At 43.6% G+C, this 21,487-nt stretch overlaps 2 protein-coding genes across 2 annotated transcripts; both read right to left on the bottom strand.

The window, feature by feature from the left end:
- Positions 1–962: 962 nt before the first annotated feature.
- Positions 963–21,404, bottom strand: LOC310756828 (vomeronasal type-2 receptor 26-like). Its single transcript, XM_083601665.1, has 5 exons — positions 21,227–21,404; positions 8,830–9,121; positions 6,071–6,298; positions 3,456–3,582; positions 963–2,181 (listed from the first exon to the last, which is right to left on the bottom strand). Exons 1-5 carry the CDS (start codon positions 21,235–21,237, stop codon positions 1,277–1,279), a joined length of 1,563 nt encoding a protein of 520 aa, XP_083457791.1. The 5' UTR covers positions 21,238–21,404; the 3' UTR covers positions 963–1,276.
- LOC310758110 (vomeronasal type-2 receptor 26-like) lies at positions 6,976–8,673 on the bottom strand (the record flags this gene model as incomplete). Its single annotated transcript, XM_083604047.1, has 2 exons — positions 6,976–8,107; positions 8,644–8,673. The coding sequence occupies 2 exons, from the start codon at positions 8,671–8,673 to the stop codon at positions 7,247–7,249; spliced, it is 891 nt and encodes a 296-aa protein (XP_083460173.1). The 3' UTR covers positions 6,976–7,246.
- Positions 21,405–21,487: the final 83 nt, after the last annotated feature.

Here is a 21,487-nt window from a genome sequence, read left to right as displayed (position 1 = left end):
AAACATCTTCAAAGGCAGCCTCACATATAGCAAATTGCAGTACTGATGTATGGAAGTGAGAGCTGGACCATAAAGAAGGCTGATCACTGAAGAATTGATGCTTTTGAATTATGGTGCTGGAGGAGACTCTTGAGAGTCCCATGGACTGCAAGAAGATCAAACCTATCCATTCTGAAGGAAATCAGCCCTGAGTGCTCACCGGAAGGACAGATCGTGAAGCTGAGGCTCCAATACTTTGGCCACCTCATGAGAAGAGAAGACTCCCTTGAAAAGATACTGATGTTGGGAAAGATGGAGGGCACAAGGAGAAGCGGATGACAGAGGACGAGATGGTTGGACAGTGTTCTCGAAGCTACCAGCATGAGTTTGATCAAACTGTGGGAGGCAGTGGAAGGCAGGAGTGCCTGGCGTGCTCTGGTCCATGGGGTTACGAAGAGTCGGGCACGATTAAACGACTAAACAACAACAAAGTGTATCGCATTTCTTCCCCCCACTTACTCTTTGAAATCACCCCACTTCCTTTTATGTTATACTTTAGGAACTGCTTGAGACTATTGTGTGTCTCTTTTGTAGTTGCATTCTGAATACAGTGGACGCTCGGGTTGCGAACATGATCCATGCGAGATGCACATTTGCAACACGAAGCATCTGCAACCCGCAGCGGTGTGTCTGCGCACATGTGGGTTGCGATTTAGCACTTCTGCGCATGCGCAACCTCCGAAAACCGGAAGTAACCTGTTCCAGTACTTCCGGGTTTCAGCAGTTCGCAACCAGAAAAAACACAACCTGAAGCGTCTGTAACCCGTGGTATGACTGTATTTTATTGATGAAAAAGCAGACAGTTTAATGTATTTCCTGCAGATGGCAGTGTCGATCTTAACACAGTGTGCACCTTTAAGTAAAATAAATTTAACTAATTTACCCCAGTTGGTGCCTGTAACCTGAAATCTGTAATTCAATATGATGTGGAAGAAGAAAAGTATTTGAACTATAAATTGTAGCGCTTTCAGGTAAGATTGTTCCTTATCTACTTCACTTTATACAAGGTGGTTAGGATCCCACCCACCCACATATACCTCACTAAAATAATAAATCAGCTTAGCAGAAATCAGTAAGCCATCTGCTGTCTGCTTTGGTAATGTAGCATTTCGTATGCTGGGTTGGGTGGGGGTTGGCTTCCCATGTGAGTAAGTAAAAAAGTTAACCATCTATCTGAGCGTTTTCACATTCAAGTCTTTGAGAGGGTTTCGCTCCCCCCTCCTTGTTTACCTCAACCTTAATCTTTGCTTTTCAACATCAGGTGCTCTTTTGTATTCAAATCAGGCCTTAGGACAAGGATGTAGCATTTGGGAAGGAAGATGCAGCCCAGGAGCCCACCACTGGAAGCCAAGATGGAGAAGATCTGCACAGCCACCATGTATTTCCCCTTGGTGCTAAGGTAAGTTGGCACAAAGGAGACCCAGACACTGCAAAACACCAGCATGCTGAAGGTGATAAACTTGGCTTCGTTGAACCCCCCAGGGAGCTTCCTGGCGAGGAAAGCAACTGTAAAAGAGATGGCAGCCAGAAGGCCCATGTAGCCAAGGGCAGAATAAAACATAGTGACAGACCCTTCATTGCACTGCAGAATTGTCTGTGTGACTTGGGAATCCATGTCCAGTTCTGGGAAGGGGGGATACATTCCAATCCAGGCAATGCAGATGCCCAACTGAATGAAGGTACCCAAAAGGACAATACCATTTGCCAAACTCTTTCCCACCCACTTGCTAATTCTGTTCCCTGGTTTTGTGGCCATGAATGCCAACAACACAGTAGTTGTTTTTGCCAGCACAGAAGAGACGGCGACCGAGAAGATGATGCTGAAGATGGTTTGGCGGAGAAGACAGGTGACTTCTTGAGGCTGGCCGATGAACAGAAGGCAAGAAAGAAAGGAAAGCAGGAGAGAAGCAAGGAGGATGTAAGTGAGGTTTCGGTTGTTGGCTTTAACTAGTGCAGTGCTTTGGTACTTAATGAAGATGCCCAAAATGAAACCTGTGGCTAAACACAAGAGTAGGGCAAAGAAAGCCAAGGTAACCCCCAGGGGTTCTTCATAGGAGAGGAAGACTATAGTCTTGGGGAAGCACTGATCCCTCTCATTGTTTGAGTACTGATCTTCTAGACACGCAAGGCAGTGATCTGCATCTGAAAGAAAGAAAAAATATTTCAATACCCAAACATCAAATATTTTCCTTGTTAAAATATTCCTTGCAAAAATGTAGCATTTTCTTTTTGTAATAGTTTTATTCAATATTCTCTCTCTTGTTGCAGTTCCTAATGAACCTTTCTCACGGGTACAGATCTAGGGAATCAGGAATCATAGGATCATAGCTGAAGTGCAGGGAAAATAGTTACTTATCAGATAATGGACTGGTGTTGAGCTGGATACGGTCAAGACTTATGCTTCAGAGTGGCTGGGGAAACCCAGCTAGATGGGTGGGGTATAAATAGTAAATTATGATGATGATGATGATGATGATGATGATGATGTCAGAGCTGAAACAAGGACTACTTGAACCATAAGTTTTGACAGCCCGGTCCTATGATGCACTTTGTTGTGGAAGTCAAAGTTAAATAGTACTAGAAGCCAGGCCCTTATACCATTGCAATATTGTGGGTAGCAGTGCTGCACCACAACTCATGAGAAAAGCATGATGGGGTTGGGACAAGAGATTTGGTTATGAGAAATGACTGTGACCGTAAAACACGAGTACCATGCATCATGGTCAATTCACACATCATTTTATACGTATGCTGCCTTTCCATAGTTAAAACCGTGATCAAGACAGCTGGCAACATGTAGCACATTACATAATTTCAAACAGTAAGAATGATAGTCGTTAACAATAAAGAAAACGCATCAAAATGTACCCAAGCAATCTGAACAATTTCCACATTAAATCATAGTAAGATCTAAAAATAAAGACACAAGAAATTGATATCAATGATGGCAACAAGTGATACCTCAACCCTAGAGCCTGTTCAGCAGCCTCGGCTTTTGTAGCTGGAGTCAGTCCAAGCCCTCCAAGCCAGGTGGGAAAAGGCCTGCAAGGCAGGGAGAAGGTCATCCAGGCCTCACAGCCAAGATGGTCTCAGGAAGTCGGATGACTAAAAGTGGTGGTTTAGCAGAGGTTCCCTGCAAGCACCTACAGTAGTAGAGGAATAAGGTTGAACTTGAGCCCATTTGGGTCTCTACTCCTAAGCAGTGCATCCGACAGATGATTGCCCTGAAACTGTTTCACCAGTACTGAAACTTACAAGGTAACTTTTCTGTGGAAATCTGCATCTTGAAATTCTGGATCTGGATTTTGCAAAGACGACTGCTGTACAATTCTATGATTCTCCTTGGCAAACATTTCTTTTCAGGCCTAGCATTACTACGTTCACACTGAAGCTGCTGCTCCCTCAAAGCCGTTTACCTGTGTGAGTAGAAATGGTTCCTTCCATGCATGGGACACATTTATAGCAGCAAACGGGCTTTGTTTCTGGCACCACCTTGTGGGACCCAGGCTGGCAACTTTCTGTACAAGTAGAACAAGGCTTGGTCTGAAGGGAATCAAGAAAACAAAGAGTGTTTGAGGAGGTTCTGCTTTGTCTGAGGAAATTAAGAAATTTTGGATAGTAGTACATGAAGAACGGACACGGGTGGAGCTGTGGGTTAAACCACAGAGCCTAGGACTTGCCGATCAGAAGGTCGGCGGTTCGAATCCCCGTGACGGGGTGAGCTCCCGTCGCTCTGTCCCTGCTCCTGCCAACCTAGCAGTTCGAAAGCACGTCAAAGTGCAACTAGATAAATAGGTACTGCTCCAGTGGGAAGGTAAACGGTGTTTCCGTGCGCTGCTCTGGTTCACCAGAAGTGGCTTAGTCATGCTGGCCCCATGACCCAGAAGCTGTCTGCCGGCTCCCTCGGCCAATAAAACGAGATGAGCGCTGCAACCCCAGAGTCGTCCACGACTGGACCTAATGGTCAGGGGTCCCTTTACCTTTACTATAGCCATTTCTCAGTTCTAGTGAAGAACTAAAGAAGATGTTGAAAATATAAATAACAAAAAAACCAAGAGACATATCTCCTTGGATTGATAGATGAAGAGATCCCACCGGGGGGGGGGGGGCGGGGAGAGATTTTTTTCTATATGCAAGTCCAGTTGCTAGAATAGTGATTGCTGCTAGGTGGAAGTCACAAACTATACCTACAAAGGAGGAATGGATTTGTAAATTAAATGAATATTTAATTTTGGCAAAATTAACTGCTGTAATAAGAAATCAGTCGAATCAAAAATTAAAAAAGGAGTGGAAATGTTTTGATGAATATATGGCAAAATATTGCCCCCAAAAAGATACGCTAATATGCCTAGATTAAAATGTGTATTACTGGATGGAAGAAAAATTAGTAAGGAAAGATAATAAGAATATATAGATGATTTGAGAAGGTTGTAGAATGCAAAGATTATTGTAAATTGTATAATGTGGAGGAAATTGCGTGGGGGCGGAGGGAAGTGGGAGGAAGGAGAAAAGAATAATATGATGGATTGAGAAAATAGAAATGTTAATGTATGGGGGGATGGGGAGGAAATGGTGTTGGCTTTGGTACATCTATATTGTACCAGTACATCTATGTTGTACACCTATATTGTACCAGTACATCTATATTGTAAAGTAACCAAAACCAAAAGACACCAAAAAGAGAGAGAATAAATCATCCTATTCTGTTGGTCCTGTGTCTTGTCTGAGTTGAATCTTACTCTCTCCTGTGATTGAAGAACAAGGCCTATCCAAGCCATTTTGCTGTCATGAAGAACTGGACATAAGAATACAAGAACAGCAGGCTGGATCAGGTCAATGGTCCATCTGGTGCAGCATCCTTCTTCCCAAAGAGGCCAACCAGATGCCTGTGAGAAACCAGCAAGCAGGACCTAAGCACAAGAGCATCTTTCCCTCCTGTAGCTTCCAGCAACAGATACCCAGAAGCATTGTTGCCTCTTCCAACCATGGAGGCACAACATCATTATCATGGCCAGCATCCATTGATGGAACAAACTTGCTCCACGCCATGACACATGCTGGACTGGCAGCTGAATTTTGCCTCATTGTTTGTTGTGGGACAGCATCTTCCCCCACACCCGAGGGCAGAAGAGTAGCCTAGAGCACTGTAGAACACATAGCTCTTTCCTCCATCGCCTCGACACCACCCTGTACTTGTTAGCACCCAGTGAATGGATCAACTGTCTCATTTTGCCCAATAGTAGAGCTGGCACTGCCAGAGCACTTCCCTCAGAGTGTTACAAGTTTAGGTGGACTCTAGTCTACAAAATCTTAGCTGGCAATTTATTTGCTAATGTTCAAGATGCTGTAAAGTGGTTCTTCTAATCTTATATGCAGAACTTATGACACAGTATTTTCACCCCTATATTGCAAAATGAGAGGCTGAGAGACAGTGATTTGAATGAGACCACTGACAGAGTTTGTTTTTAATTTTCTTATTATTGTTAATTTTTCTGATTAATTTATTAATCACCTTCTAGAGCCATGTTTCCCAACCTTGGGTCTCCAGCTTCTTTTGGACTACAACTCCCATCATCCATGACCTCTGGTCCTGCTAGCTAGGCATGATGGGAGTTGTAGTCCAAAAACAGCTGGAGACCGAAGGTTGGGAAACACTGTTCTAGAGAATCATCTAAAGGCGATGTGCAATTAAAGCAGCCAATGCATTTAAAACAAAGCTAAAACAATACAGACTCATGGCAAAGACCAATTTGTCATCTGGGAAAGCCTGTCAGAACCAAAATGTCTTCAACTGCTTCCAGAAAATGCACAGCTTGACAGGAACGCCATTCCAGAAGGACAGCCACATTCAAAGTCCTGCTCCAGAGCAGGTTTCTGACATCTTTGAAACTCGCAGGAGAAACTTTCTCACAGATTGCAAGGATCTCATGGATCAATAAGGGATAAAAGGATGATTGTTCGGTTTGGTTCACAGGGTCCACACTTAGCTACTACATTACACCAGCTTGCAAAATGCGAATACATTCCCCACCTTATTAAACCAGATGGGCCACACGATGGTCTCCTCATGAATAGTCAGCTTTGGGCCTGAGGAGGCTTGGGTCTCCAGCTTCCCCACTTTCACTCTTATGGCGGTTTCGTTAGGAAACGTGACCAAATTCACAATACCATAGTCAGCTACCAGCTCCCTATCTTCATCAAAATACACTTCGTCCATGGTCGTACTGTTGAAGCGGGTGCTTCTCAGAAAAGGGTGAAGCTAGAGGAGCAGTAATTTCAAGATGGGTAATTAAACTGTTTTATTTCTTTCTTTTCATTTATGAATCACTTGCTGTGAAGCATCCCAGTGCAATTAACTATTTGGAAGTCCAAAATCTGGAGGAAACATTGGATGAGGGGATTTTCTGAAGCATGTGTAATTCAAAACTTTATTAATGTGTAAAATTAATAAAATCTGTTTAAAATAACAAGATGATGCAGTAGTGATGTGGGTGACTAGGGAGGAAGTGGGTGGAACCCTTAATTGGTAGCACTGTCACTCCTAGGAAATGGATTGTTTCTTCTCTCGCTGTGATCATTAAAGTTTCTAACTGGTAAGAAGACTCCTTTCCCTTTGTTCTTCTTATCTACTGCCAAAGGGGGGAGGAAGCTGATTCTCTGAAGCCTGACACCTGCCTATTGGATTTGAACCCAATAGATCAAAGTGTCTTATTCCATAGATCAGAGTGTTTGCTCAGGTAGCTCAAGAGTGGGCAGCAATGTGACCGACTTCCCAGGAGCTACATGCCAATGGTAGGCAGGTCCATAATAAAAGTGAGTGAGTGGGAAGGTAGAGTCCCGCCACACACTCTCGCACCACACACAGTCAGATACTCAACATGCACATTCACACATATGAATGTATATACACAACACACATACTGAACACACCTACAATTTCTAGTCCAGTATTGCTGGATCTAAGTGGCAGTGGATCGTCAAACTCTCTTTCCCATCACATCCTTGTCTGGATCCTTTTTAAGAGGTGATGCCAAAGCTTCAGCTTGTCGCCTTCTGCATGAAAAACATGTGCCCTTCCAGTCCAATGCAGCCCCTCAGTAGTGGGACAGCGAGCAGCATCACACTGCTTAAAGGGTTCCCAGAACCCAAGCAGAAGAAAATGGTGCATGACAACAACAAACACGGGCTATCCATTTCAGCTGTCATTTCAATGGCTCTCACTCTTTCTCACCTGCCATGCCTCTACGTTCAGAAGATCCAGTCTGTCTTCTTCTGTGGTCATCATGCGGCTAGACACAGATGTGATCAGAGCATGGAAAGCATGTGCCGCAGTGTACACAGCATTGTACACATTGTAGCTCTCAGCAGACATACCATTCCCAAGCCAAGATGTTGGAATGCTTTCCAGCTTTCCTCTCCCCAGGCATCTTTTCCAGGCTTTCCGTGACCATCTCTGGTTGGAATCAGAGCAGTCAAACGTCTCGGACCAAATACAATCCAGGAAATGCCCATCTTGAGTCAAGAAAAGGCCCTGGGATTTTGTCCGCTGGTTTGTTTGGATGACAAAAGACAAAGCTCCATGGAAGAATTTGACATCCCAGTATTGAAAAGATGTGCTTAAGGTGAAGCCCCACAGAGCGGTGGAGATCCAAACTTTCCCTATAGGAGCACTGAATTTTCTTTCAGTTCTGCTTAGGACATGAGGCAACAGAAACATTGAGTCAGAATCACCATAATAAATGATCACATTGGCTTTTCTTTGCAGAATGTGTGCTCGGAAAATGTTGAACGCTCTTCTTGGAATACGAATGTTAATAGAATATACTATTGGAATATTGTATGTGAAGGTTACACAGATGCCATTCTCAATGAATGCTACCTTCATGGTTCTCACAAAGTGATCTCCACCATCATTATCTGGAGCAAATAGACCAACCCATATCCACCTGAAATGCAGGAGCAACTGAACTATCCCCATGTATTGTGAAGTTTCCTTTGGGCTCATCCAGTAGGAAGAGGAGAACTGGGTGTTATCACTCAGAAAATGGTTGACAAAACCATAAGTGAGCTAGAAGGAAAGCAATAAATGCTAAGCATTCAATATAATGTGGACATTTGTTAGCCGAAAAATGGTTTCCACTGAAGAATGCAATGTTCCAAACATCTACTCACTCTAAGTTCTGGGGAATTTGATTGGACTTACTCCCAGGTAAGTGAGCCTGGGGTGGCGGCAACCTGATTGACCTGCTTTTGAATCATTGTACATTTGACTTCCACAATCTTATGCATGGTTTGCACACACCAGCACTATGGCAACCTTGTTTTGCAGGCCCCATGGACAACATAACTCGCTTCCTATTTCCATTAGCAGCCAAAGATGGAGGAATTTTGAGTAGAATTGCATCCTGTCCCATCTTTTCCCAACCTCACACTATTCACATTTCCTATAGTGCTCTGAAGTGGACTGATGCATTATCAATATGGATTATCGTAGGAAATTCCAGTAGCAGTCTCCACCTAAATTTCCCCAAATACCCAAGGCACAATGCAGTGTGCTGCTGAACTAGGGGATTGCAGGAAATCTAAATGCTGGCTCCAACCAACCCATTCTGGTGTTCTCAGTAGCACCACCATTGCTGCTCACCACCAGCTAAGCCCATCAGTACCACAGCTTATTGTGGAGGGGGATACTATACCAATGAATTTCTCAACCAAGGAGCTGGCCCTGAGAAAAAGACTCCCTTTGTATCTCTATACATGTGTGGCATGGTTGGCAACCTGTCTCCATACCTGAGGGACCTTGTAAACATCTAGCATGGTTGCCATCTGGAAAAAGGTTTCAAAGTCCCCTCCTTGAATAACAGCCAGGAGTTTTCCTTGCCTCCCACACTTGAAATTAGGGACCATCCAATGTCTGGTAGAGAACAGGTCTATGGTGGCTTCATAGGCTTTCCTGACGCTGAAGCAGTTTTCATAGATACTGTAGCCAAGGGTGATATTGGGTAAGAGCTCAGGATCTTCATTGATCTCTTTAATGGCGAACAGGATGGCCAGGACGTGCTGATAGTTTGTCTCCACTATCCTGGAATGAAAAGCAAATGGCATATCAACTGCTAAAATGGTATGTTCCAGTCCTGCTCTCCCCCCAGCCCCCCAAATGCCAGTGACTATGAGTGACCTACTTGGAAGGAAGACCTGTAAACAAGTCTATCCCACTAGTTTAAAAATGTACGAAGCAGACCTGAGCTTTGTCTTGTAGATGTCTCATAGCAAGAAAGAGAAAAACCCTGCCCTGGCTAGGTTAGGGTTTATTTCTTTCTTTCTCTTCCCCCAATTGAACCTTTATTCTTTTTAAAAAATATACATTTATACAACATTTATACAACACTCTCTGTTTTTGTTTGTAACAATAAAAGAAAATGGTGGCAACTGAAGCAAAGATACTTTGTATACCTCACAATACACATGACACTACAATTTATGAAAAAAGAAAAAGAAAGAAAGAAAGAAAGAAAGAGAGAGAAAGAATAAAATAAAATAAAATAAAGAAGAAGAAAAAGTAGTTGAGGTTCTAAAAAAGACTTCCAAACATTCTCATTGTACATTATCTGTTAAGTACACTTTTACCTCACATTTACTTATTTCTTCTGTTTTTTCACTATATACGTTTAGGTGCCAGGCAAAAATGTTCATTTTCAACCAGGCCTGCCTGACTTGATCTACATCCTATACCCTTTTGACAAATGCTGGCTCTTTTTTGGGGGGGGGGTGTTATTGGGTTGTTGGTTTTGTTTTGATTTTATGTATTTGATATTTTATGTGAACCGCCCTGAGACCTTTGGGTATAGGGTGGTATAGAAATAATAACAACAACAACAACAACAACAACAACAACAACAACAACAACAATAATACTCAGAAAAGTGACTTTTTAAAAAGTCACTTTTTTCTCGCTCATTATATACTACAAAAGTGGGGCAATGGGTTGCAGCATAAAGACAGTTAAAATTAACCAAGTCAGGGGGAAAACTGATTTAGAGTGCCAGCTAAATCTAAATTTAGGGTTCACCAATGTAGACTTCACAAAGCGTCAAATGTTAGGAAGCTGATATATACTGAATCAGAGCATTACTCCATCCAGTTCAGTGTAATCAACACTGACATAGTTGCTTTCCTAGATTTCAAGAGGGCTAGCTCCTGGAGATGCTGGGGACTGAAGCTGGGGCATTCTGCATGCAAGGCAGACGCTGTTCTACTGAGCACATCCCTGTTCAAGAGTTCCTGAAGGAAAAGGGCACCTCAAGAAACATGGACTAGTACTTTGAAGCAGCTTCTTCTAAATCTCAGCAAACAGCAAAGAAGGGAAAGCGATTTGGCAAGAGTAGGTGTTGAAAAACTGCATCTGTGCCCAGAAAACTGGGACCATTGGGGCAGCCGCCATTCATAGTTATGAGTTACAGATAGGTAGCCGTGTTGGTCTGCCATAGTCAAAACAAAAAAAAATTTTTTCTTCCAGTAGCACCTTAAAGACCAACTAAGTTAGTTCTTGGTATGAGCTTTCGTGTGCATGCACACTTCTTATAGTTATGAGTGAGTTGTTTGCTACCCAAGGCACCTTGCAAAAAATATTTTGAAATTGAGAACCTGGGAGTCTGCAGCTCATGTTAGAATCCTGCAGGGGAGACCAGAACTAGCTGAGAAAAAGCAAAAGCTCGCAACACTTACGGGAGGAAGTCATAGACAGGGTCAGATGTGAAAGCATGTGTTGGATAGATAGCTGTCCTCAACGGTATAACTCCAGTAATGAAGTAATCGCCTGGTCTGTAATAATTATTTGGAGACATTCGTAGGCTTGAGATATCTTCATCTTCACTCATCACTAACCCAAAGTGCAAATGAAACAATAACAGCATAAGCATCATTTTGGGTCCAAGCATACAGTAGATACCCCCCTTCAATTGATTTTATTATACCAGTAAATTTGTAGAGACATCTGCCAAGAAAGAAATACAACCGCCTACAAGCCTCATCCTGTTTCTCACTTCAAAGTCTGTTATCTAGGCTAATGGGGATGCAGTCAAACATCAGACCCACAGACCACCTCTGATTATCCAAGTCCTCATCTTTATTAGCCATATATATATCTATCCAAATCTGGTGGAAGAAATGATTGATAGTTTTGGGTTTCAATTATTTTTATTTATTGATAATGCTCAAAAGTGACCTCTGGAAAAATGCTGTGGAATTCTGGTCACAGGGACACAAATCAATCACAATGATTTTGATAATTGCAGGGGATGTATAATCACCTCTTTGCATGCTCTCTCTGAGGCAAATGCACAGGTGCGCGGCAGGAGAAAACAGGAGAAATAAATGTGAAGAACTTCACCCCTTTTCTTTTAAACTGAAGGCTGTCAAAATTGTTACTATATTTATAAAGCACCAGTACTATAGATGAGAGGTTATAGTGTAGTATCACTGCCACAAAAATACAGGTCCCTGTAGGCAGAGATCAGCAGCCTGGCTGCTGTTGAATCTAAACCTCATTTTTGAATGCCCCCAAAACCAGCAGTTCCAGAAAGCCAGCGTGGTGTAGTGGTTAAGAGCGGTGGACTTGTAATCTGGTGAACTGGGTTCGCTTCCCTGCTCCTTCACATGCAGCTGCTGAGTGACCTTGGGCTAGTCACACTTCTCTGAAGTCTCTCAGCCTCACGCACCTCACAGGGTGTTTGTTGTGGGGAGGAAGGGAAAGGAGATTGTGAGCCGCTATGAGACTCCTTAGGGTAGTGATAAAGCAGGATATCAAATCCAAACTACTCCTCCTCCTCCTCTTCTCCTTCTTCTTCATCATCATCATCATCATCATGACATGGCATGTACTCAGAGACATTCCTTCGAAGGAAGATGGCTACTCCATGATAATAAGAATAATAATAAAAGTTTTGAAAAAGTCTGAAAGTCTACATACACACACATAGTTCTGAAATTTAGCTGAGTAATACATTTGACACAACAATCTTTCAGAATGTATTGGAAAATTTATACAGAAAGCTTTATTGTTTTGTGAACATTCAATTGTAAGATAAAACATATGTGAAGGGACTTGACATGAAGTCAAAATTGAAGAAAAGATTTTGTAAGAAATATTTACTTTCCTTATTATCAATTTTTTGGGGGGGTGTCTGTACATATGTTTGTTTGGAAGGAAATAAGATGGTAAATAACAAATAACAAACTAAATATTGATGTATGTAATTTTTATTTCTCAATTATATTTAGTGGTTGTATGGTTGTAATGTTTTTTTGTAACAAAATCATTCAATAAAATTATTTTTTTAAAAAAAGACACAACATTAATCTTTCCTTCTCATCATTAAGTGTGACTTTGTATTCAAATCAGGCCTGAGGACAATGATGTAGCATTTGGGAAGGAAGATGCAGCCCAGTAACCCACCACTGGAAGCCAAGATGGAGAAGATCTGCACAGCCACCATGTATTTCCCCTTGGTGCTCAAGTAAGTTGGCACAAAGGAGACCCAGACACTGCAAAACACCAACATGCTGAAGGTGATAAACTTGGCTTCGTTGAAACCACCAGGGAGCTTCCTGGCGAGGAAAGCCACAGTAAAAGAGATGGCAGCCAGAAGGCCCATGTAGCCAAGGGCAGAGTAAAACATGGTGACAGACCCTTCATTGCACTGCAGAATTGTCTGTGTGACTTGGGAATCCATGTCCAGTTCTGGGAAGGGGGGAGATATTCCGATCCAGGCAATGCAGATTCCAAACTGAAAGACAGAACCAAAGAGGACAATACCGTTTGCCAAACTCTTTCCCACCCACTTGCTAATTCTGTTCCCTGGTTTTGTGGCCATGAATGCCAAAACCACAGTCTTTGCCAGCACAGAAGAGACAGCGACCGAGAAGATGACGCTGAAGATGGTTTGACGTAGAAGGCAGGTGACCTTTTGAGGCTGGCCGATGAAAAGAAAGGAGGACAAAAAGGAAAGCAGGAGAGAAACAAGGAGGGTATAGGTGAGGTTTCAATTGTTGGCTAATCCCCTCTGCAGGGGCTGCTGTGGCTCAAAATTTTATGTCTCTATTTTTAAAAAAGAAGAAATTGATGGCCATTTTGGTTTTGCAGTGCAAGTCAATTTTCTGGAGATTTGTACTTACTGAATCACAATCTGGATTTGAATCCAGTGCAGGTCAGATCAGGTCTGGAATGAATCAGGTCTGATCCAGATTTACAAGTCATGACTGCAAATCAAAGTGGGGTGAAGTCTATGCATAGCTTTTCTGCCATTGCCATTTTGTGATTAGCAGTGTAGCACCACTGAAACAACTCATGACAAATCTTGAGATTTCTTTCCATATGTCTCTTTTTAGACCTAGCATGATTACCGGTACATTCACAGTGAATCTGCTCTTCATCCCTCAGAGCCTGCTGTTCCTTCAAAGCTGTTTTACCTGAGGGGCCACTAGGGGGCGCATCGGAAGATGGCTGACAATAACATCTCTCCAACCCACACGAGGTAATTAGGAGGCTGTGATGGGAGTAAATAGCCTCCCTACCCCCCCAAGTTTGGGGGGGCTGCCCTTGCCTGCTGTGCCCTACACCCCCCCCCCCGAATTTGTGGGGATGGGGGGCACTAGGCAGAAAGCCCTCCTGTGGATCTCGGTGCTCCTGGACGCTGTCTCTGATCCACGCCTCTAGCTGCAATAACTTCAAAAGAAACAATTAGGAGGAAGCGAATTGCACATATTTCAAGGAAGGAGGGGGAGTAAAGACTGCTAACGGAAGAGATCTCTGATAAACAAGACGGGTCGGGGGAATAAGAATAAATCATGAGAAGATCACCAAGGCTCGGTATGGCAAAGGGACTGGATGGGGGAGGGGGGGGAAACTTTCCTTTCTTTCCTCTATGTGATTAACCAAGAATCCCCCCCCCACAAGTCAGAAATGCCGTTTTAATGACTTAAGCTGTGGATTCATGACTGTGTGGAGATTATTTTCTAACCAAAGCATGTTTCAAGAAGATCGTGGAAAATATAAGAGCTTTGGAATGACGCAGTTAAAAATACCGTCGCCATGTTGGCAAGTTCTGTCGGAGGACTTAAGTCTGGGAGGAGGAACAGAGCTGTTTTTATATTGTGGGTGAGACTCCTCAGAGGGACTTAAGAGCGACAGATTTGAGAGAATGATGGAAAGAGCGATATTATGTATGAAAGTGATGATATGGAAACCATCTTGATATGAGGATTGGACGAACGGAAAAATTCACACAGGATTATAATTGGTGTTTATCTGCTTAAGGAAATTATCAGAAGAGATCATAAAGAAAAAAAGAAAAAAAATATACGAATAAGATGAGATGTGGAAACAGCAAGATAAGACTGGATAGAATTATGAACATTATTTGGACTGATTTAGATATTAACGCAGTAGCAAGAAGATGATCGGAATCCCCCTTCGGAACTTGAAATATGGGTCCCCTCAACAAAAATTTAAAATTCGGCTTTGTAATTCGGAATATATGTGATGTGATTTGATTTGATTTGATTGGTCGGCTAATAATTTTTTTTTAAAAAAACAAACAAACAACAAAGCTGTTTTACCTGTGTGACTAGATATGGCTCCTTCTAGGCATGGGGCGCATTTATAGCAGCAAATTTGCTGTCCTTCTAGCACCACTTTGCTGGATCCAGGCTGGCAGCTTTCTGAACATGTGGAATGGGGCCTTGTCTAAAGGGCATCAAGAAAACAAACAGCATTTTAGGAGCTGTTGCATTCTCTGCAGGTACTATACCATTCTGCTCTGATGGGTCTATGTCTTAGAAAACTGAAATCCCCCTTTGCTTCCTGAAGCAAATGATGGACCAGAGCAACTGGATCAGGTTCCTCATTATTGCCTTAAAAGAAGAAGAGGAGTTTGGATTTGATATCCTGCTTTATCACTACCCGAAGGAGTCTCAAAGCGGCTAACATTCTCCTTTCCCTTCCTCCCCTACAACAAACATTCTGTGAGGTGAGTGGGGCTGAGAGACTTCAGAGAAGTGTGAATGGCCCAAGGTCACCCAGCAGCTGCATGTGGAAGAGTGGGGAAGCGAATCCGGTTCACCAGATTACGAGTCCACCGCTCTTAACCACTATACCACACTGGCTATATCCAATGCTTTTTTTCTTTTTAAAAAAATGTTTCGGGGTACTCTCATTTTCCTACTCACATTGAAATACTGCTTCTCAATGAGACCAAACTTAGATTCACAAAATGTTTAGGGGTATGTGTACCCCTGCGTACCCCCAGTAATCATATAGCATTATTATATTTAAATAACAAATGTGAGGTTAAAACAAAAAATTTTTTTTCCTTCCAGTAGCACCTTAAAGACCAACTAAGTTAGTTCTTGGTATGAGCTTTCGTGTGCATGCACACTTCTTCAGATACACAGATAAGTGTGCATGCACACGAAAGCTCATACCAAGAACTAACTTAGTTGGTCTTTAAGGTGCTACTGGAAGGAAAAAATTTTTTTTGTTTTGACTATGGCAGACCAACACGGCTACCTATCTGTAAATGTGAGGTTGCAGCTGAGACCAGCTTATACATTTACTTTTAATTTGAAATGTACATCTTCCAGCTCTCAGCTTGTGTTCCCAGCTACTACAGGACAGCACAAAACACAAATACACTCCCCACCTGGTTGAACCATTTGGGCCACACATTGGCCTCTTCGTCGATGGTCATCTCTAGACCTGAGGACTCCTGGGTCTCCAACTTCCCCACTTTCACTCTTACGGCAGTTTGGTTAGGAAATGTGACCAAATTCACAATACGAACATGAATTTGACCAAACTGTGGGAGGCAGTGGAAGACAGGAGGGCCTGGCGTGCTCTGGTCCTGGGGGTCACGAAGAGTCAGACACAACTAAACAACTAAACAACAACAAAACTAGAGATTAGACAATGGAAGTTAAGCTATCTCCATCCAGATAGCAGTGCAGCTGGGACACCAGCTGAAGCTAATAGAAGCTGGTGGAAGGCACTCTGCACCACCAAGGTCCCTTCAGCCTCATGCGACCACAATGGACCCAGAAGTACCTCCAAGCTATGGAGCTGCTCCTTCAGGTGGAGTGTAACCCCATCCAGAACAGGCCACATCCCATCAATCCAATCTAGGGAACTACCCACTAACAGTGCGTCAGTCTCGTCTGGATTAAGCATCAATTTATTGGTTCTCATCCAGTCAAATGCTAAGCAAGACCTCGATCTACCATTTCCTCTGTCACACCTGCAGATGTAAAGTAGTGTGTCATCAACACATTGCTGACAAAGTGCTCCAAAACTTCTGATGACCCCAGAGCCGTCTTTCCCATACAGCTTAGTGGTGCGTTGCGCCAGGGCGTCGGCTTCTCAGGGGCACCCCAGCGAGTGGGGGAGCTGCGCGGCTTTGCCAGCGGCCTCCCCTTTCCCTGCATGCCTGCCAGCTGCACCCCCATCAACCATATGGTTGGCGGGCATGCAGTTTGCCTCCCAAGCCTCCGCAGGGATTGCTCTCCTGCAGTGGCATGGGGGAGAGTTGCGCAACCCCCCAATGGCTGGCAGTGCGCAGCTTCACCCCCCTTACTAATCGTGGTAATTTGCACCCCGGCACCGCATCTGCTAAAGACAGCCCTGGATGACCTCATTCAGTGGTTTCACTTTCATTTTGCACAGCAGGAGGGATCAACTTGAACCCTGTGGAACCCCACATTGGAGGCTCCACAGGGCCACACACAGGGCCAAAAATATGCCCCAAGCACCATCCTCTGAAAATGACCATCTCGGTAGGACCTGAACCACCACAGAGCAGTGCTGCCCACCAGCAACTTGGACAGCTGCTCCAGCAGAACACATTTGGTATTGAAAGCCATTGAGAGATCAAGAATAATTAACTGGGACATGCTCCTCCCTCTCTCCCCCAGTATAAGTCATCATACAGGCCAATCAAGGCAGTTTCTATACCAAAACCAGGCCTGGGACTATTCAGTCCTAGACCATTGTTTGAGAAACACCGGGTTAACTTTTCAATTCTCATGCAAACCAGACACCCTCTTTTAAAGGCTCCTTTGACCTCGAGAGCTGAGCACCTTCCAGAATCTGGCACATCAAGGGTGAAGAAGGACCATAAAGAAAAATGAAGAGGACCTACGTATATTGTATCAAAAAGGGAATTCACATATTTATGAAAGAAGTCTGGAGGGTCAAAGTTACTAACACCTCCAATAAACATTAGTCCAAGTTTTCTGTCCTGTCAATTGTTTAGTTAGAAAGCATGACATAGCTCAGGCTGAACTTTTGCAGATGTTTTCTTCTGCTGTGCACCTGCGCAAGTACCCTCAGAGAAAGTGTACCCTCAGAGAAGGTGATTATACGTCCCCTGCAATTATCAAAATCATTGTGATTGATTTTGTGTTCCTGTGATCAAAACTCAACAGGGTTTTTCCATAGGCGACTTTGGAGGTCAATACTACTACCACCACCACCACCACCAAGGAACCAAGAATCACTGATAACTTCTTGCTCCAAAATTGGAAAGAGAGCAACATGAATATATTTAGTGGGCTAGTAAGGATGAGGGCTGGGATTTAGACCAATAGACATGGTCTGACAGTCTGATGTTTCATTACATTACAACTCCTTTAACACAGACTTGGCATCTTCCTCTGCAAAGTCAAGCATAGGATGAGGCTTGCAAGGCGATTCTGTTTCTCTTTGCAGATTGGAGGCTGCCTCTAGCTTGCTTGTTTCTGCCGAAAATGACTCTGCTGCTACTGCTATTGCTTCATTTGCACTTGGGGTTAGCAATGAACAGACCCAGAGATCTCTCGAGCCTACGAATGTCTCCAAATAATTATTACAGACCAGGAGACTACTTTATTAGTGGAGTTATACCTGTGAGGACAGCTGTGTACCCGACACATGCTTTCAGGTCTAACCCTGTCCACGACTTCTTCCCGTAAGTGTTGTTTGCTCTTAGCTTTTGATTGCCCTCAGCCAATTCTGATCTTCCATGCAACTGCCTGTCCCTGTAAGCTGCTTTGAGGTCTGTGCTAATGACCGCTCCCCGCTTAAAACGGGGGGCGCCCTTTGCGTGGACGCGCACAGCCCCTAGATCTGGAGTGGCTCCAACAGCATAGGCTTGGTTTGCCTTCCCTCAGGTGGGATACCTGGAGGTCTCCGCCTACCTCAGTCAGTTGTCCAATCCCACCTGGGGGAAGCGTTGCCAAGGAGACCAGGCCAGGTAGGGGAGGGATTACCTGCCCACACAATAGAGGGAGGATCTTACCTGGGAATCCTCACTTGGCTCCAGAGCTTCTCCCACCCTACTCACCCTCAGTTAATATCTTATTTGCAGGTTAACTTTTCTTCACAGGTTTTGCAGGTTAACTTTTCTTCACAGGTATGCGGGCGCTGCTACGTTAAGGTCACTGTCAAAGTGCCGGAAATGAATTTCCCTGCATTGGCAGGTTTCACCTTTCCCATGGCAAAACGTCACAACTTTGGCGGTATCAGGCCTTGGGCGGAATCCTTTAGTCCATCTTCCTCTTTGCGGCGGTGATACCAGGGTTCCCCGTTAAAGGGGTTTCTCAAGGGAGGCTTTGACCGTACGCCGAAAGGTCGTCATTGCTCTCCCCTGCGGCGGCGGCGTAACGGGGGCGACTATCTCTGCTTGAACATATGTTCTCCAGAGCTGGCCCATTCCCCCCACACACACACTGGATAACCCTGATGCTCCCTAGGTCCCTGGCTGGGGACTGGGGAGGGAGAACACCCAATGCCTGAGCCAAGGTCTACCCGCATTTGAAATTTAATAAAGTTGTGGCCAATTTAATCCCATAGCACGTTGTCATTAGTCGTTATTCCACATGATGGGGGGGACCGCGCGGGATCTGGGGACTCCACCTGTCCACGCAATAGGGAACTCATTCTCTGAGTTTAGATTCTTATATAGAGAAAACAACACCATTTAGACATAACGGAAGGTTTCATTTGGCTTGGGTGAATCCCGACATTTGGAAAAACACATTTTATTTTATTTTTTAAAAAAGGAAAGCTTAGTGGACACAGAATGCAGGCAGAGTGCTGTTGGTAAAACTGTTGGAGGGATTGACTGGCATATCCAGGAAAGGGGCATGACTGGCTGGCTACAATCCTGATCAGAAGGACTCTACACGGCAACACATTTGAAAAGAAGTCACAGAGAGTTACTTGATTACAGTGTTCTTGGAAATAGGGTTGAGTGAACCTGACAATTTCGGTTTCTCCTTTTTCCATTTATAAATTTGGTTCTCCACATTTCCCCCTCTGTTTAATACAATTTCTCTCCCATCTGCACTTGGAAGTAAACCTCACTGTGACTGTTTACTTGGAAGTAAGTTCCTTTGTGTTCAGTAGGATTTAATCAGTTGTACTGATTTATAGAGATAAATATTGGGAGAAAAATCCAGGTATAAAATGAACACAAGACCACCCATAAATTGCTAGATATTAATCATACAATGCAGAAATTACCATGTTTTCCATCTTATCTATAAATCCCTTTAAACACCTTAGTGTGAAATCATATATAGATTGAACTTGATAGATGCTTGTAGGTATCAATTTATTAATAGTTTATTAACTCTTTCCTGGCTTGCCATGTTTTGCGGGGAAGGCAGAGGGAAGCATTCTCTAAAAGACTGTTCTTTTTATAAATGTTCCAAATACAGCAATATTATTTTTTTAGTATTTGAAGAAGTAGGGAAGTATCTTAAAGTTTCGGGGAAACTGATATAGCTCCAAATAGCCACACTACCAATACATACATACATACATATATATATATATATATATGCAAAAGAGATCTGTCTTTTTCTTGTATATATAGATGGTTGCATATTACTTGCTTGTTGGTTGGTTGGTTGGTTGGTTAAATCAGAGATTTAACTAAGTCATGGAGAATTATAGAACAATATTTCTCCTTCCTCTCCTGGTATTATGAAACACCACAGGAGCTGAGATTTATGATTATATGAAACATTCCAACTGTTTTTCATTCCAGACTGTTGGAAAGGAACTACCAGCATGCCCTGGCTATCCTTTTTGCCATTAATGAGATCAATGAAAACCCCGAGCTCTTACCCAATATCACCCTTGGCTACAGCATCTATGAAAACTGCTTCAGTGTCAGGAATACTTATGAAGCCACCATAGACCTGTTCTCTACCCGACATTGGATGGTCCCTAATTTCAAGTGTGGGAGGCAAGGAAAGCTCCTGGCTGTTATTCAAGGAGGGGGCTTTGAAACCTTTTTCCAGGTGGCAACCATGCTAGATGTTTACAAGGTCCCGCAGGTATGGAGACAGGTTGCCAAACATAACAGGCATGCACAGATATTGAAGGGTGATCTTCTCTTTAGGGTCAGCATGAGAGAGATCTCTCATCATAGCAAAACCACATGAGTTCTGGCACTGGGCAGCAGTGGATGGCAGCAGCAGCATTGCTGTGAGGCCCAGGGTAGATTGGAGCTGCCATTTACATTTCTTGATATATTCTGAAATGCCCCTAAGCTTGTAATGTTCCAGGGCATTTAAGTGGAAGCTGCCATTTTAGTTTCCAACAATGCCTACAATGCCTCTTCCACCTGTAATCAATAAAGTTTTGGTCTGATTTGACCCAAACGCAAGTGGTCATGTCTCATTTTTTCATGGTGCTAGACGATATATTTTTGGGGGGTGGGGGGTGGGAGATGCCTGGCCACACAAATACAGAAATTGCTAAAGGAGGTCTGAACCTGCTATGGGGCTTTGGAATGCCAGCTGATTGTTCAAGAGTGGGTGTGGGGTTAGAAAACCTGTGGGGTGTGTGTGTGTGTGTTAGCATCCATGGAAAAGATTGTGTCTGACTGGCTGGAACCCTGAACACAGAGGCAGGCTGCATTGCAAGTGACACATCAACATGCCCTCCCCAAGTAGCATCAACATGCCCTCCCCAAGTAGCATCTAACAAAGTGAAATGGCAGAATTCTTATTGTTATTTGCTTCTCCACTTTATTTCCTCAAAAACCTGGGACCAGTTTTCCTACAAGATTGCCGCACCCCATGCATCCCCACTGGACCCCTTTGATTGGCAGAACTGAACTTTGTTTGTACAGGTGCCACATAATACCTGGCCTGCATCTGTAAGAACTTGATTGTTCGGTGTGTCAGCAAGAAAAATGGAGCCAAACGAGTTCGGTTTGGGAAAGTTTGTCCAGAGCACAGATGCAAGGCTGTACTCCAGAAACAGCTCTGCAAAAGTAGTCAAGCATAGGATGATTGGAAAGAAATGTCAATAATTTGGTATCCACTTACAGTGGTGCCTCGCAAGATGAAATTAATTCGTTCCGCGAGTCTTTTCGTCTTGCGCGTTTTTCGTCTTGCGAGGCAT

Source organism: Podarcis filfolensis (assembly GCF_964270895.1).
Source record: "Podarcis filfolensis genome assembly, chromosome: 2".
Taxonomy (NCBI): domain Eukaryota; kingdom Metazoa; phylum Chordata; class Lepidosauria; order Squamata; family Lacertidae; genus Podarcis; species Podarcis filfolensis.
This window is presented reverse-complemented; position numbering and strand designations above follow the sequence as displayed.